Consider the following 18,284-nt stretch of genomic DNA (forward strand, 5'->3'; position numbering starts at 1 on the left):
CCAGTCCATGAGAATATAGTAAATCTCATACTGTTTTGATGACTGAATCCCGGGATGGTCAATGAATCCCCAGACACAGAACAAAGGTAACCAACAATGTGAAGGAAAAATAAGCTGCTTCATCAGAGTTCTGTTAGAGAATAATACTATAAATGAACATCTGTTCTTCAGTGAGAGGTGTCCTTTAAAATCACTTCAACTTTAAGATTCTGGTTTTAAGTTGATTGACAACCTATATAAACTCATTTTATAAAACAACAAAAAAAATGAGTTTACAAAATTATAAAAACTACACTTTAAAACAACAGCTTTACACAATTTTAACTTTCAAATACAGCTAAGTTTATTAACAAGCTGATAATCAAGTTTTAATTTACTTACCCAAAAACCTACTATCTTGTGTCATATTGAAAAACAGAAGGGAATTTAAAAAAAAAGTCCAAAATGTTCCTTCGAGAGTCAAACAAAAGACACTACCAGATGGGCCCAGCATAAAACCACAGGGAAATGATGAAAGTGAAGGTATAAATATTTGAGAATTGAAACTGAGACTGACATTATGGTTAGTTTCATCAATGACCCAGCAATAATCTTAACTGGCAAAATAAGATAGCCGAAGCCTAAGGTAAAATATAAGCACTGAAGGTTAGTTAGGATGATTATATGGATAATCCCTTAGGAAGAGAGCAAACTGGCAACAGCTGAATGGAAAGGTATCAAAATCAAACAAAGAACAGATCAGGCAAAAGAAATGATCTAAGTTTCTCAGCACATATATGGCAACAACAAATAATGGAATTCAGGGAAACTGTAACCAGTGATCAGAAATAAGACAGCACTGAAAAAAAAATTTTTTAATTACCAAATGATCAAATAAAACCATACAAAGAAAAAACAGGTACTTAAAACCAGGTTTATTTTGACTTAATCCCTCAAACCATGTCTTTACTTTTTCTGCCTTCCAAGCAACAACTTTTCTGAATAATCATTTTAAATATTTTCTTACCAGAAATTTTCTTTACCTTCCTCATCTTTCTGACACATTTTTCACCCAGCCAGCTCTCAATTGTGTTATAATCAACCCTTCTTTACATTCCTGGTGAAGCTGGGGAAAGTTCTCACTGCCAGCAAGCTTACAGAAAGTTAGTGTTTTCTAACACGGGAAGATAGGTAGAGGAAAGTGGGACCTCTCAGCTAGTGGCACTAAAGTTGAGGACATGGCCTGTGTGGTCAGGAAACTGGCCATATACAAAAGGACGGTATTAAGGATACTGGGAACCAGATTCCTCAATACCAGAAAAAAGAAGTAAAATTCGGAAAGTGGGAAGGCTAGAATAAAACATGGTGTTGCACTAGAATTGGAGGTATCTAGTGTGAACTCATGTTTCTAAAAATACACAGATATGAAATAAATATGTGTCTGTGTGGTGGGTGCTAGGGGTGAGAGAGAGGAAGAAAATGCATATATTCACATGTTTCTTTGCTCTGCTGACTTAAAGTAGGCCTAGAAGCAATGACACCCCAGAAGAAATGACCATACCTTGGGATCAGATTTTATTTTTACAGATCATTCTCCACTAAGAAAACAGGGGTCCCTGGAGAAATGGCTGCTTCCAGGTCTGGGAATGTATCACAAGCCCAGAACATTTAGTGTGTCATTAGTAAGGAAACGCAAAACAGTGGGTCACATTAAAAGCCAGTCTGAAAAAACATCCACAGGCCAAATCTAAGAAAACCTGAGTACTGAAATAATGATAGTACTACTATTTAAATAAACAGCAGTAACAAGTGACTGAATAAAACAGAAATCCATGTTCATATTGACATAAAGAAATTAATATATAAATGAGTATGTAATAATGAATAATGTATATATTATATAAAAATATATAAATACATATATTCTCTATATACAAGAGCAAGAGGGGAAAAAAAAAAATCTACCTTACAGTAGAAGGCCAACTAATAACAACTATGGAAGGAACAATACAATTAAAAGAAAAAAACACTCAACAACCATCAGAGTAAAGATTGATTCATGAAAAACTCAATGCTAAAGCTAGTGGGTAGGGTTTCCCTGGTGGCTCAGTGGTAAAGAATCCGCCCGCCAATTCAGGAGACACTTGTTTGATCCCTGACTCAGGAAGATACCACATGCTGTAGAGCAACTAAGCCATGAGCCACAACTACTGAGCCTGTGCTCTGAGCCCAGGAGCCTCAACTACTGAGCCCACATGCTGCAACTACTGAAGCCCATGCACCCTAGAGTCCATGCTCAGCAGTAAGAGAAACCACCGCAATGACTATGCACTGCAATGACGAGCATCCCTGCTTACCCCAACTAGAGAAGAGTCCACACAGAAACGACCCAGCACAACCAAAAATAAAAAAAATAAAAAAAATACTAGTGGGTAAAAGCTTGATAAGGAGTTGAAGAACCTGACGGACTTCAGGGGATAGTGAACATATATAGTTTTGATACAGACTGATGTTGTGTGCTACCTGGTATGATGCAGTTAAAACAGAGCGTCTCTTCTGAGGTATTTCCACCAAATACACATAACCTAAATCTAACCACAAGAAAACAAAAGATAAGCACAAATTGAGGGACACGCAACAAATAACTGATTTTAACTCTTCAAAAATGTCAAAGCCATGGGAAGACTAGGAAAAACACAGATATTCCAGACTGAAGAAGGATGGAGACTTGTGACAACTAAATACAACATGCGATTCAGGACCGGATCATGGGAGACTGGGGAGGGGTGGGATTTGTTCTGCTATAAAGGCCATTATTCAGACAATTGGGAAAACTGAACAGTATATGTGGATTGCACTGAATTACTGTATCAGTGTTATTAACTACATGGTTTTGATGGGTATACTATAGCTATACAGTAAAGTACTCTCATTTCTATAAACTAAGGTATTGTATTGGCCAATGCAATACCTGATGCAGAAAAAAAATTGAAGGCAGGAGGAGAAGGGGACGACAGAGGATGAGATGGTTGGATGGCATCACTGACTCAAGAGATATGAGTTTGAGCAAGCTCCGGGAATTAGTCATGGACAGGGAAGCCTGGCATGCTGCAGTCCATGGGGTCGCAAATAGTCAGACACGACTGAGCGACTGAACGGAACTGAACCCAGTATTTGGGAGTAATCAGCATTAAGTCTGCAACTTATTCTCAAGCCATAAATGACAGGCGGGCCCATTTAGAACCCCACAGGATATTTAGTAGTGTCCAAGACAGTTCTGGTTGAAAACAGGGGCATGGGGGTAGCGGAGGAATGGGACCAGCCATCTGTTGGACAGAGGCCAGAAATGCTGCTAAATATTCTCCAACGTACAGTGCTACCCTCCATAACAAAGATTTACTCAATCCACAACAGCCAAGAAAGCCTGATAGGTAAGGAGGAAAATTTGCCACTGCAAGACGTGGGCCACCTTTCCACCACTCAGAAATGAGGTCATTAGTGCCTTTAATCAGATTAGAGAAAACCCAGAATACTCTCATTGACCTATCAGTCATGCCAGTGAATACCAGGGGGTATTCCTCTTATAACAGAGAAATGGAGCAACTGCTGAGGACACCTCCTACACCCACTACCTAGTGACCCCTCCTTTCCTTTTTCTCTGGAGATCTGGGGGGTAACCTACATAAAAACTCCTTGAAGAACTGAGCTTGGCTTTTTTACATCAAAACATGAATCATAATTTCTTACATAGGAAACAAATCTATTCTTTCCACTCAATTTATAAATGCTTAAAACTTTGACCCCATTTATTTGCTCTATTCCTTTATGCTCATCGAAACTCAACAGGTTAGATTTCAGTTTTTTCTGTTTCTTAATGGTTCTCTCCTTTTAAACAATTCAAGTAGTTCTTTAGCTGTCTTGAACACAAATGGATGACCTATTTCTTATTAAGACCTAAGGATTTTATACTGCTTAGCTTCTTGTTGCTCTCTTGCTGATGTAGGCTTCTAAATTCTTTAGATATTTCATAAGGATACGTAACTTTCATGGGATCTAAAGCATTGTTATTACTTTTCATTAATGTACTGTAACACTCAGGATCAAAGTCTCATTTTTGAAGCTTACTGACCCACCTAAACAGTAGTAATGTCTAAGTGAAAAAATTCTGACACAATTCCACTTAAAACGGGTTTGGGGCAAACCTTTCAATAGGAGGTTTAAAATGAAATTAAAAGTTTACTTAAAAAAAGAAAGTTTACTTAAGCCTCTTTGGGGATTAAATCAGCACTACTGTTTTAAGACAGGGTTTTACCTATATTACATCTTTCAAATGAGTTCAAACTCATAGCTCTTTTGGTTTCATAAACTAATAACGATTGTTTTAATTTTCTTCTGACATTATCCATCAACAGTAAATAGGTCTTCTGCCTACTTGGTTCCATGACCTGATTTACTTTAGGCCGGAGAGATACCTTCATAATCGGGTCAAGTACATGTACACTGCTGCCTCCTAAGTCATGCTAGTAGCAAAGAAATGAATCCAATATAAAGCTTAAAACTAAGTTAAGGAAATGAAAGTAAGTACAAATGAACTCGAATACTGAATTAAAATATACAAAATAAAAATTACTTCAAAACTTTCGAACACTACAGCAGAAACACAACACTATAAAACAACTCCAGTAAAAATTAGTTAAAAAAAAAACCTTTTGAACACATTACTACCACTTCATCCTTCAAGAAATAGTTTAAAGACAAAAGGAACTAGAAAGAAATCATAAACTTCTTTCAGTGTATTTGTTGTTCATAGTAACACTGGTATTATAATTTAAAAAGTAATGTGTGCTATAGAACAAACCAAGAAAGCTAAGTACAAAATTCTGAAATGTTAAATCTGAAATGAGACTATCAATATGAACTCAGTTTATTTTCAATGTATTTCATAGCTCTATCCAATGAACGCGTCTAGAGGCAATGAATACACACAGCACTTAGTTCTGGGTTTCTAAGTACTAATCCCCACAGAAAGAACTGATCTTTAGATGAATGAATGATTCCATGACTGAAAGTAAACTATGGGTCATCATCTGTGCAGAAAACAGAAAAAGTGCTCAAAGATGATGGGGCTATATCAAAAGGATACAAGAAATAGCTTGAATTGGTTGTGTTGGCCAAATCTAATGGGGAATAGAATATTCACATGGCACCAAAGTAACACCCAGAAGTTTACTAACTAAATTATAAAAGGAAAAATACACTTTTATTTTTGAGGATCCAGTGATCACAACTGCATAGCTGTGTAGGTAGTCATCTATCCAGTAGTTCAGTAGGTAGTCAATATTAAGTAGAATAACCAGATGTTACACAGCTTCCAATGTGATACAACATACACAATATTACTTTTGAGGTATTCTTGCCAAAACATATTTAACCTCAGTCTAATCAAACATACAGACTTAATTCCAGTGTTCTATGACACTATACCATTTTAATACAGTGGGGTAATGACTTCTATCATCAGGAAACAATCAGATAAATTCTGAATGTGAAAACACTCTACAAGACAGATATCCTGGGCTCTTTTGAAAAAAAAAAATCACTGTCATGGGGAATTTTAAGAAGATGAAGAGACTGCTCAATATTAAAGAGACATAACAAGTAAATCAGTTCAGTTTGGGGGGAAAATATATGTCTCATTTTAGAGACAGTTGAGAAAAACTGAATATGGACTGAACATCAGGTTATATCAAAGAATTACTAATCATATAAACACAGTTAGGTAAGAAGACTGTCCTTTTTCTTGAGAAATGCATGTGATCTACAGCTTCACAACTTACTTTCAAATAGACAGGGTAAAATGTTGTGTAATACACATATGCAAATGCACGCACTCACACACACACACATGAAAGAGGGAACAGGAAGGTGACTGTGTGTAGTTACAACAACTGGAGGGGTTAACCTAGGTAGAGGAATACGGTATTCATCACACTGCTTCTTTCACATCTTGTGTAAATTTTAACTTTTCATAATAAAAAGTTGAGGGAGAGGGAAATAAGGTAGAATATTATAAATCAGAAGTTTTCAAACTGGTTCATGGACCTCTAGGGATCCAGGAAACTTTCAGAGTGTCTACAAAGAAAAATCCACTTTCAGAAAAATAATATGTTGTCTGCCCTTTTCACTGTCTTGATATCTGTAGGAATGGTGCAAAAGCAATGCTGGGTAAAGCTGTTGATGTCTTAGCATGAATCAACGTAGGGGCTCTGAACTGTATATAAGTAGTTATATTCTTCAATGGTACATACTCCACAGTTATAAAATAAAATGCCAGTTTCAAACTAACATACATTATAAAGCAACTACATCCCAAAGGAAAAAAAAAAAAACAATCAAAATAAAATGCCACTGTCACGTAAGAAAAAAGCCCTTGATGAATTAGGTAAAATTACTGATTAAACTGTAACCCTTAAGTGCACTAATGATCTATGTGAGAAAAATCAGTGTACCTAAAACACTTCTGTTGCATACAAAGTGTGGTTGTATCAAAGAAAAAACACTATTTACTGCTCAAGTTTCAAGCTGAACTAGCTACTTTTTTTCTGAACACCATTCTTTATTTGAAAGACTGACAAAACTGCTTACATAGACCTGGGTGTTAGGCAGACATTTTCTCAAAAATGAACAAAGTAGGCCTGTCACTGCCAGTTGTTTTCCCTGAAGTATTTTCTGCCAATGAAAAAAATTTCAACTTTTAAGCAAAAACTAAAATTTTGGAGAACTTTGATCTACTATTTTCAACCTGACAGCTTCAGTCTGGCAGTGATATTTTTGATACTGTATAATACAGTGTGTCATCATATGAAAGCTGGGATAAACCAGTGTAAACAGTATTTTCCAAAAGACCAGTGTATGATGTTATAAAGCACTCGTGTGTAAAAGATTCATTCAAAAGCAGGACAGACCAACAGATTTTAATGTAACAGTATGAAAAGTTCACTGGCATGGTTTTAGGTTCCAAACTTCAATTAATCTTGAAGTAACTCCTGCTTATTGCGTTTTGATGTAGTATCAAAGCAGAATGTCCATGATTACCTGAAAAGGCTACTTAAAATACTGCTAGGCTAGAATTTCTTTATACTTTTCAACTAAAACAATATAATAAAAAGTACTGAATGTAGAGGATATGAGAATCTAGCTGTCTCTTAAAAAATTTTTATGGACGTAAAGTTGATTTACAATGCTGTTATTTTCTGTTGTACAACAAAGTGACTCAGTTATACATATACATTCTTTTTCATATTCTTTTCCATTATCGTTTATCATGGGGTACTGAATATAGTCTCCTGTGCTAAAGAGTAGAACCTTGCTGTTTATCCATCCTAAATAGATTAGTGTGCATCTGCTAATCCCAAAGAACCAGAGATCAAACTGCTAACATCTGTCAGATCTTAGAAAAAGCAAGCAAATTCCAGAAAAACATCTACCTCTTCCTCACTGACTACGCTAAAGCCTTTGTGTGAATCACAACAAACTGTGGAAAATCCTTAAGAGAGATGGGAATACCACACCACCTACCTACCTGTCTCCTGAGAAGCCTGTATGCATGTCAAGAAGCAACAGTTACAACTAGACATGGAACAACAGACTGGTTCCCAATTGAGAAAGGAGTACGTCAAGGCTGTATACTGTCACCCTACTTATTTAACTTATAATACAGAGTACATCATGCAAAATGCCAGGCTGGTTGAGTCACAAACTGGCATCAAGATTTCTGGGAGCGTTATCAACAACCTCAGATATACAGATGACACAACTCTAATCACAGAAAGCGAAGAGGAACTAAAGAGCCTCTTGACGAAGGTGAAATAGAGAGTGAAAAAGTTGGCTTAAAGCTCAACATTCAAAAAATGAAGATCATGGCATCCAGTCCCATCACTTCATGGCAAATAGATGGGGAAACAATGGAAACAGACTTTATTTTCTTGGGGTCCAAAATTATTGCAGATGGTGGCTGTAGCCATGAAATTAAAAGACACTTGCTCCTTGAAAGAAAAGCTGTGACAAACCTAGACAGCCTATTAAAAGACATTACTTTGCCAACAAATATCCAAATAACCCAAGCTATGTTTTTTCCAGTATCAATGTACGGATGTGAGAGCTGGACCATAAAGAAGACTGAGTGGCAAAAATTGATGCTTCCGAATTTTAGTGCTAGAGAAGATTCTTTAGAGTCCCTTGGACAGCAAAGAGATCAAACCAGTCAATATTAATAGAAATCAACCCTGAATATTAATTGGAAGTACTGATGCTGAAGCTCCAATACTTCAGCTACCTGATGCAAACAGCCAACTCATTAGACTGAGGGCAGGAATGAGAAGGGGGTGAAGGAAAATAGATGGTTGAATGGCATCACTGATTCAATGGACATGAGTTGAGCAAACTTCAGGAGAGAGTGAACGACAGGGAATCCTGGCATGCTGCAGCATGGGGTCACAAAATGTGAGACACAACTTAGTGACTGAAGAACAACAATCCTGAAGAATCTGGCTGTCTTTTATTAAGTCAAACTTTATAAAGAGATTTGCAAAAAATGTAAAACACTGCTACTCATCTATCTCATTTCTTGTTTTAAGAAAATAATTCTCACTAAAATGCTATATTAATAATGGATTATTATTTTAAGCAAATTTTAAGTATCTTTGATATACATTTTCATTTTCTATTTGGTAAATATAACATATATAATCAAAATCACTTTGGGATTCTCAGTAAAATTTTTAAGACTGTAAAGTAGTCCTGAGACCAAAAAATGTCGTAACTTTCACACTAGAAATCAACACGTGCCATACACAATTTTAGAAATCAAACTCTCACCTAAGAATTAAGGACCACAGTCCTTAATACCATAGCCCCTGGCTCCAGAACAAGTTAGCTCCACTGAAATTAGCATTAAGCACTTTTTTACCCCCTGCTGGGAGGTGGGTACATGGGGGTACAAAAGTATATTTTAACACAATCACCCTAAAAAGATTCCTATCTGGCTCTTCAGAGGTAAAAGAATTAAAAATAAAATGAGGCCACATATTATAGACACACTCATTTTTTAGTTGCTTAAAAGTAGTTCAATCTACAATAACAAAACTGCATAACATTATATAAGCTATTTAAGTAAAGGAATTTTTAAATACAAAGGTAAAGTCAAGCAAATTATTCTCAATACCTATGCAGAACCATATTTAAAAGACTTATAAAATGCATAAGAATGAACTTACCCTTAACACTATATACAAAAATTAACTCAAAATGAAATCAATGACCTAAATGTAAAACTTAAAACTATAAAACACAGAAGAAAACATACGTGAAAAGGTACATGACATCTAATTTCACAATGATTTTAAACATGACACCGAAAGTGCGGGTAACAAAAGAAAAAAAGATGAATTGGATTTCACTGATATTAAAGCACACTATCAAGAAAGTAAAGAGACAATTCACAGTATAGGAACATTTATGTGCGAATTATGTATCTAATGAGGCGTTAATATATAAAGAGCTCCTATAACTCAACAAAAATACCAAACTACTTAATTAAAAATTGGGCACTAAATAGACATTTCTCTAAAAAGGTGTACAAATGTCCAGTAAGTACATGAAAAGATGCTCAACATCATTAATTAGTAAAATATAAATCAAACCACAATGAGATACTATTTCCCACATTAGGATAGCTATTATCAGAAAACTCAGACAATAACATGTTGGTAAGGATGTGGAAAAATTGGAAACCTTATGTACTACTAGGAATATAAAAATGGTACAGTCAAGGTGGAAAAGTCTGGCAGTAAAACATAGACCTGGGCTTCCCTTGTGGCTCAGTGGTAAAGAATCTGCCTGCCAGTGCCAGGAGGCACAAATTCAATACCTGGTCTATGAAGATCCCACATGCTGCGGGACAACTACTTGTGGTCCAAGTGCCACAACTACTAAGCCCACATGACACAACTACTGAAGCCTGAACGTTCTAGACCATGTGCTCCACAAGAAAAGCTGCTTCAATAAGAAACATGTACACTGCAACTAGGCAGTAGCCCCTGCTTGCCACAACTAAAGTTCACACCGCAATACAGGACCCAGCACAACCCGATAAATAAATATTAAAAAAAAAAAAAAAAAAAAGACACAGACCTACCATATGTCCTAAAAATTCCATTCCTAGATATCCAAATCAATTGAAAGCAGGGACTCAAAACAGCCAAAAAGTGAGAACCACCCAAGTGTCCATCTACAGATGAGTAAATAAACAAAATGTGGTATACACATACACTGTAATATTATTCAGCCATAAGAAACAAACAACATCCTGATATATGATATATCCCTACAACAGGGATGGAACACCTTGATGACAAATGCTTAGTGAAATAAGCCAGACACAAATAGACAAACACTGTGTGACTCCACTTACATGAGCTACCTAGAAGAGGGGAACTTACAGAGACAGAAAGAAAAATAGTATTTTCCAGGGGTTGGGCAGGTCAAGGTGGAGTTATCATTTAATGGAGCTATTTGTTAATGGTTAATGTCACTGAATTGTATACTTGCATATAATAAAGAGTATGTTATGTGTGTTTCATCACACTTAAAAATATGGTTACAATGCTTTTACAAAATGACTTCCATATAGCCTTTGAAAGACAAAATTATATTGCCATGATGTTTGTTGGTAATTTTTAAATTAGAAAATTAAGAGTTAAGCCCTCAAACAACAAATAATACAAGTCACTGATAGGGCTTTACTTACCCGTTTGGGGCCACTAAAAATCTTTCTGGTATTTTCCTTTGATTTATCTCCTTGTTTATTTGGAGGCTTCTTCACACTTTCAGGCACACCAGGCAAGTCCTCTGTAAAATCCAAGTTTTCTGAAATGGTAATCAAAACTAGCTAGCTTTCTATTATTTCAAATCATCTACCAGACAACTTATGAACATTATGAGGAGAAAGAAGCATACTGTGGGGAGGAAAAGATAAAAACAACACATAGCTGACGAAATACTCCAATGATGATATTCTCACTCTCCCATACTCACTCCCTACTCTAGAAGAAAATCAGAAACTTAGTTGCAGTGTATGTGCTCCAATTTTATCAGCAAAATCAATTCTTTTCCAGAATAATTTGTTCTTCAACATTCATATAACTGCTCGTTTCCTATCAACATTAAAACCGGCAGTCTAGTTTAAAATACACACATGCACACACCAACAGGTGGTATGTACCTGTAACATTTTTCTAGAATTAAAGTACACTGAATCATGTTGGCCTTCAAGGAATGCCTAATATCTACAGAAGCCACATTAAAAAAGAAAAAAAAAAGGACATAGCTATCCTTGGCAAAAGATACAGAACGACCTAGTACAATGTAGTTCAATGGTCTGTGGCGTTCTCACGAAAACCAACCAAAGGATTAGATTCCAAATGGTTGTTATTTTTTCCCTACCCTAAACAAAAAAAAAGAGGGGAAAAAAGATGGGACACTTTTCTCTATCCTAACTCTTAAAACTGTTTGCTGTTTCAAACACTGTATGAAGACTTAGATTCCAACTTTGAATATATCAATCAAATGGTCTCTAATTTTTAAATGTTATTTGGTATCAACCTGACGTTTCTGAAAGGGAGTCTAATGATTTAGGATAACTTGCCATCAAGGCACAGAAGCTAACAGGTCAGGAGTACAGGTTTCAGTATGCAGTTACTAATCATCCTCCTGAGAAAGCAAATGTAAAAGCTGTCTGCCCAGTCATAGCTCACATATGACTAGCAAAAATGCAGCAGACTTCATTTCTTCAGAAGCGATTCAAGACAACATGGGATGAATTCTGAAAATAGTCTTATTTTTTCCAGTGGGGAGTAACGCAGGCTGCTAGGGGGTACTCCTGTTTAATTCTAGTTTTGAAAATAAGTGATTTTAATCTAGCAAAATTATTTTTAGGTCAACTGAAGCAAAATGGTAAGCAGTCTCAAGTATGACATGCTCTATGAGAGAATCTATACATAGAAACACTATGATAGCTCTAACTCACCATGATTCTTGTTCCATGACCCTAAAAGGGCAAAAGCTTTAACAAGTAAACCAACATAAGAAAAATGTACTTGGTTAAATAAAAATAAATATAAGCCCCTGTATCGCAAAGGCTTTCACATACTCTTTCTTCCTCACTCAACAGTCAATTCACATCATAATGTTCTTGACAAGTAGTGACTTACTCATAGCAAGGCTAACCTATTTCTTTCGTCTTTCAGTGGAGACTATCAACTCCTCAAGTCATTACGAGTCCTACTATCCTAAGGGACAAATTAATTTCACTGATAAGAATGTAAAAACATTTAGCTAGCATCTTTCAATTTTATTAAGTCAACTTACGAGGGTGATCCTTATTTTATAAATTTAAGGTATTTCCCTCATTTCAACCATCTAATATCAATACAATTCTATATGACCAAAGTCTATCCTTCTCTTTCCATTGGGTTTAGTTTTTCAAAGCTAAAAACATCAAGATGTTTGGTATCTCTGTGTACACACAAATATACACAATTTTAAAATTCTCAAGTGCTAATGGCAGAATTAAAACACAAATATGAAGACTCCTCAATTTACAAATTGGTTCCTTACAAGGTGGGACTTTATTTACATTTAAAATGCTGTATCTTTCGATAAGGTAATCTTTGGCACTGAATAGGTATTTCTATTAAAATTAAATGTAGTAACAAGTTAAAAGCTATCCAGGAGAAAACTAAGTAGCTATTATTTAAGCCTGAAAAATACATTTACTTTTAATTTTTTAGTCTTACCTGCATTATTAGTACTAGACTGACTGTCCTGGGAATTATCATTGCTTTCTGGAGGAGGCTGCAAGGAGGGTGATGGAGCTGTTTTAGTTCTTTTTTTGCTTGTCTTTCTTTCCACTTGACAGTCATCATCTTCATCATCTTCACTTTCACTGAGATCATCAAAGCCAAAATACTTAATTTTGTAGTTAGAACTCCCAGAACCTCCCTCATCACCTCCTGTCTCATCATGATCTTCAAAACCAAAAAATTCAAGTTTAACATCCTTTTTAGATTTAGTATTACTAGGTCGAAATCTAGTAGTGGTCTTAGATGTTGCAATATCTGCTTTTTTTCTTAGCCGGCCAGCTTCTCCCAAATCTGCAGGAGTTGAAGCAGTGAACTCATCCATGCTGCGTTCCATAGTATCCTGTATGGTAACGTTACAAACTGACAAGCAAGATGGATGTAAAACAGTATAATCTCTAGTCCGTCCAACCGTCCCTCTAAAACTGGTCCCACAACTTACACTGCCTTTCTTTGCCTGATTCAGGCCATCTTTACTTGATTCACTGTTTGCTTTGGCTAAGGCCTGACTGGTGCCGTCCATTAGCTTATCAAAATTTGATGCTCCTTGTGAGGATTTTGCTTTATTGGCCCTACAGTACGTCCTACAGTTGCTTGGCCTAAGAACACTTTGCATCATGTCTTCCTCAATGGCTTCATTTAGATTTTCCAACCGATTTTTAAAATCCTCATCCTTCATCTCCAAAAGAGGATCACTATCCAGATTTAAAATACAATCTTCGGATCTGCTATCTTCAAAATCATTATCCCATTCATACAAACCAGTTCTTACAGATCCCTTGATTGACGATGTTTCTGATGGCGATTCTGACCTTTTTCCAACTTGGGAATTCCAAGTATCATTTTCCTTGATTTCATCAGCTTTGTATCCAGAAGTTACTGTAGTTTCTGCATTGTGTTTCTTAGTACTGTCTTCAGCATTTTTGTAAATATGATGACTATTCTTTTCATGTTCTTCACTAAAGTTCTCCACTTTATCTATAAAAATGAAAAATAGGTCAAAGGATAAAAATATGAGTGGTATCAATGTAAAAGTTAATAAAAGGGACATCTGGTTAATTAATAGAAGTCATTTAATTCTGAAATAATTGCAGTAATTTTAAATTGTGGAAAAAATAAATGTTTATGTATCTGACAATTTATCCTTCTACCTTTTCAATATATAGCTCTCATGTCTTCTAGTGACCTCTCCCTAGGCATCCAAGTCCCTTAAAATTGTTACCCTCAACTTAAGAGATTTCAGCAGTGTTAAACAACAGAATCAATTCAGAATGACATACACATAGTCAAACCTTCTCAGAGGTACAATGGATTTTTCAAATAAAAATGCATAAACTAAAAATTATTTAGTAGAACCTAAACAATGTAACACAATTAATAAAGACATTCTGGCAGTGCCTATTTCTCTGGAGTAGAGTTGACCATATGGCATGTCAGGTCTGTCTAGAAACCTGTTCCAGATTCAGGTTTCTGTAGTCAACTCTGCTTTTCATTCCTTCTTTTAATCGTAAAAGCCATATAATTTCAACGCTCTTTTTTTAAACAATGCCTCTGATGCCCAAGTTTCATGGCTACAGTGGTTATTTATCCATATCCTGTTGGAGGCTCAGTCACTTCAGTCGTATCCGACTCGTACCCTATGGACTGTAGCCTGTCAGGCTCCTCTGTCCATGGGATTCTTCAGGCAAGAATACTGCAGTGGACTGCCATGCAATCTTTCAGGGGAATCATCCCGACCCAGAGATCGAACCCAGGGCCTCCTGTGTCTTCTGCACTACAGGCAGATTCTTTACCACTGAGCCACCAGGGAAGCCCTTATTATCCATATCAGCCAGTGGTAAATCATGAACTGCCTATTCATTTTATAGCTGGGGAATCCATTTTTGTTGTCTTTAATTTTGACATTAGAAATATTTTTTTAATCTTTCTAAATAAGAGATGGAAATGTAATTCAAACTGGTATTACAATTAATTCTCCAAGCACTTGTCGGCAGAAAAACCCAGGTTCAATATTTATGATAAATTAATGATGTTACAAAACAAAAAAACCTACATTTATAAAAGTCCTTTACAAATCTCAATTAACAAACCATCAAATACAAGCAAAGGGATGCTTTACCTGAATTCACTATACAATTTTTAATGCTACTCAATAACTGTAAATGTAATTTATATTTACTTACTTCTAGAAGGCATCTAATTTACAGGTATACGTGCTTTATTCTTAGATACTTCCCAGCCAAAGGCAAGGAACTATAGTTTTCATAATCTCAGAAGCATCATATCACTAAGCATAAAATACTGAAAAGCTAACAATTAATAGCTGACTCTGACATCTGAGACATTCTTAAAAGGGGCTGAAACAAAGCCAAGTTTAAAACCAAACCTTACAAAAAAAAAAAAAAACAAACCTTAAGAAATGATACCACTGCTTTTGTAACAAGTGGAAAGAGCACTAGTAGCTGAATCTGGAGACTTGTGTAGGGCTCAGAGAAGACCCTTAACTTAGGGATTTTCCTGAGGGTTTCAATTTCTTCCTCTGTTCAAAAGGGAAGCAACTGACCCATACTGCTTTACAGCATTATTAATGGAATTATTTGCTAACAGTGCCTACGGGAATGCTTTGTATGCTTAACTACAAAGATGTGTATGAGATGTCATCAAATATCATACCACACCATTTTTATAGCTGCACAGCATTGTCTTAATGTCACAAAATTTATTTAAGCTATTTCTAATTGTTCTATGTAAAAACATCCTTTTGACAAAAAAAAGTTTTATAACAATATACTTTATTATTCATGTTTTTAAAAATTACTACTTCAAGTTTTACTTACCACTCCCATTTCCCCTAAAATCAGAGTATTCTCACGGGCTGCCTTTCACATGTAAATCTAACTCTGCTGTGAGCATACCTTTATATATTCAAGTGCAAAGAGTAGTAAAGAGCCCTATAGAATGAAGTACTGTCACTAAAAGTTATGTCACTAGCAAATATAATTTATTCATGTATTCAATTACATGGCATAATCTTACAGATGAATTATAAAAGTATACTATGTAATTTTTAAATTTATGAAATACATTACATAGATAAAAGCTAAGTAAATCAGCAAAGAGTTCTGCACAAGAAAAGCTATCTAAGTTTTCCACAACAGTATTCTAATATATAAACGGAATACTTTCACCATTTAGGTCTTCAACAAATACTCTCAACTATACCTTCAGAAGACAGAGCAAGGCTATCCTGTCCTAAAATGCGTAAGAGCAATTACTTCCAACTATCCTTCCTCCTCAAACAGACCCCAGCTTCCCTGTCAGATAAATTCAAGTTATATCTCAAAACATCAAGGCAGGGAGAAAGGGAGTAAAAATTGGGCTGTTTTTCTTTTTTCTTTCTTTTAAAATGGCTTGTACTGAGACAATTTTAGGGCTTCTGTAACATTTCTATTTGGAAATCTTCCTTATTTCCAGTTCTTATATGGCTAAACTCTTTTGCATATGCCAACAGGGTTCACCCACACCACCTCAACAAGAAGGCATATTCATCTATCTTTGTTCAAATGTCCAACCTAGTACACACCCTCAACTCCTTTTTTTTTTTTTTCAAACAGAGAAGGTAAGTATTAACTCTGTTTTAAGCTAAACCAGCTATGTAAACAGAAATGCATTTCTAGCAAAGATAAAGTTTAGGAGTTAAATGGGTAAGTGCCAGCTCTGCCACTTACTGGCTAAAATGACTTTGGGTAAGTCACCATAAGAAGTGGGGACAATTTCTTCATCTGAAAAAATGAGCTAATAAAATCTGTCTCGAGGACAATTTGAACAGGTAAAAGATGATAATGTAACTAAGGATACTTGCAGGTTAAAGAGCACCACACAAATACAAACTATTATTAACTATTGTAACAATTCTGCCAAAATATAGAGTATATTTTTAACAACCCTTTAGTGAGACATTTCTTAGTGGAATTTAACCTGTATGTTCATCAATATTTCCTTAGGACCCTGTGTCTATCAGCTTCAAGGAAGGAATCCAAAACTACATTCTAAGGCCTACTGTTCTTCCTTAATCTAGAGGGTGAAGACTGGATTATGGAGAAAGTTTTCACAAGACTTAGCCTACGACCATCTTCAAAGATACTTAATAAATGCCTTTTAATATCACTAGATTTTAGCATCACTATGTAGGTACCCAGTCTTTTATATATTAGGTAGCATATGAGGGAAGGAATTTAGCATAGTAACACAGACTACATGGAATTTGGAATTTGATAAAGATGGTATTGAACCACACACCTAAGACAGTAATTAGATGTGTAAAAATTTGGCAACTCATATTTCCTCTCTAAGCTTCATTCTGCTTATCTAAAAGACAGTTAGCAAACTTACAAAGAAGTTTAATTAAATGTCTACTATTTCCTTAAGATTCTTAATTTTGAAAGGAAATAGAGGATTTCTTTTAAAATAAAAACACACCAGTCCTTACAATAATGTGAGTATACATGGTTTTATAAAGGAAAATACTCAAGGGGGACAATTTAAGGCTTCCATGGATGAAGTGAATGCTGGAATACTTAAAAAAGCAGGAAGGGAGGTTTGATTAGAGGTTTAAGAGTGATCTCATGGTTTCCGCATATCTTGTGAAACTGTGTGAAAATATTGTCTGTGCACACAGTTTTCAGGGAGAGTATCTATAATTTTAGCAAGTTTTCAGACACTCCTAAATATATTTTTTAACTGATAAAGGACAAGGAAAGGAGCAAAATATCTTTGGGAAATCAGTATATGTTAATTGTAGAACTTCATATGTCTATGGGAAAGATTATTCAATAACACATTCTGAAACATCATTTATCTTCAACCATAAAGCAAAAGAAATTTCACCAAAATTAATGTCCATTAAAAAACCACTAACGTGCTCACTCTGGCAGCACATATACTAAAACTGGAGTGATACAGAGATTGGCATGGCCTCTGCACAAGGATGACATGCAAATCTGTGAAGTGCCCCACATTTTAAAATTTCTCCAAAGAAGATGCACCATCATCAAACACGTAAAAAGATGCCCCACATCACTCATTATAAGAGAAATGCAAATCAAAACCATAATGACCAGAATGGGCATCATCAAAAAATCTACAAAGAATAAATGCTGGAGAAGGTGTGGACAAAAGGGAACTCTCTTGCACAGTAGGTGGGAATATAACTGATACAGCCACTATGGAGAACAGGCTGCTGCTGCTGCTGCTAAGTCACGTCAGTCGTGTCCAACTCTGTGCGACCCCATAGATGGCAGCCCACCAGGCTCTGCCATCCCTGGGATTCTCCAGGCAAGAACGCTGGAGTGGGTTGCCATTTCCTTCTCCAATGCATGAAAGTGAAAA

At 35.7% G+C, this 18,284-nt stretch overlaps 1 protein-coding gene and 1 non-coding gene across 3 annotated transcripts in view; one reads left to right on the top strand and one right to left on the bottom strand.

Moving 5' to 3' along the window:
- WAPL (WAPL cohesin release factor) overlaps positions 1 to 18,284 on the bottom strand; it is a 73,594-nt gene that overhangs the window by 35,172 nt on the left and 20,138 nt on the right. Inside the window, exons 3-4 of one of the 2 annotated variants that reach the window (XM_061161961.1) lie at positions 12,834 to 13,874; positions 10,787 to 10,887 (exon numbers count right to left, since the gene is read on the bottom strand). In XM_061161961.1, the coding sequence (XP_061017944.1) occupies positions 10,787 to 10,887; positions 12,834 to 13,874 (1,142 nt within the window). Of the gene's footprint in view, positions 1 to 10,786; positions 10,906 to 12,833; positions 13,875 to 18,284 lie in introns of both variants that reach the window. The other variant, XM_061161960.1, reaches the window with a different exon arrangement.
- LOC133070868 (U6 spliceosomal RNA) lies at positions 17,815 to 17,918 on the top strand. The gene has a single exon (XR_009696269.1). It is a non-coding gene; the product is annotated as a U6 spliceosomal RNA (small nuclear RNA).

This window comes from Dama dama, chromosome 15, assembly GCF_033118175.1.
Source record: "Dama dama isolate Ldn47 chromosome 15, ASM3311817v1, whole genome shotgun sequence".
Taxonomy (NCBI): domain Eukaryota; kingdom Metazoa; phylum Chordata; class Mammalia; order Artiodactyla; family Cervidae; genus Dama; species Dama dama.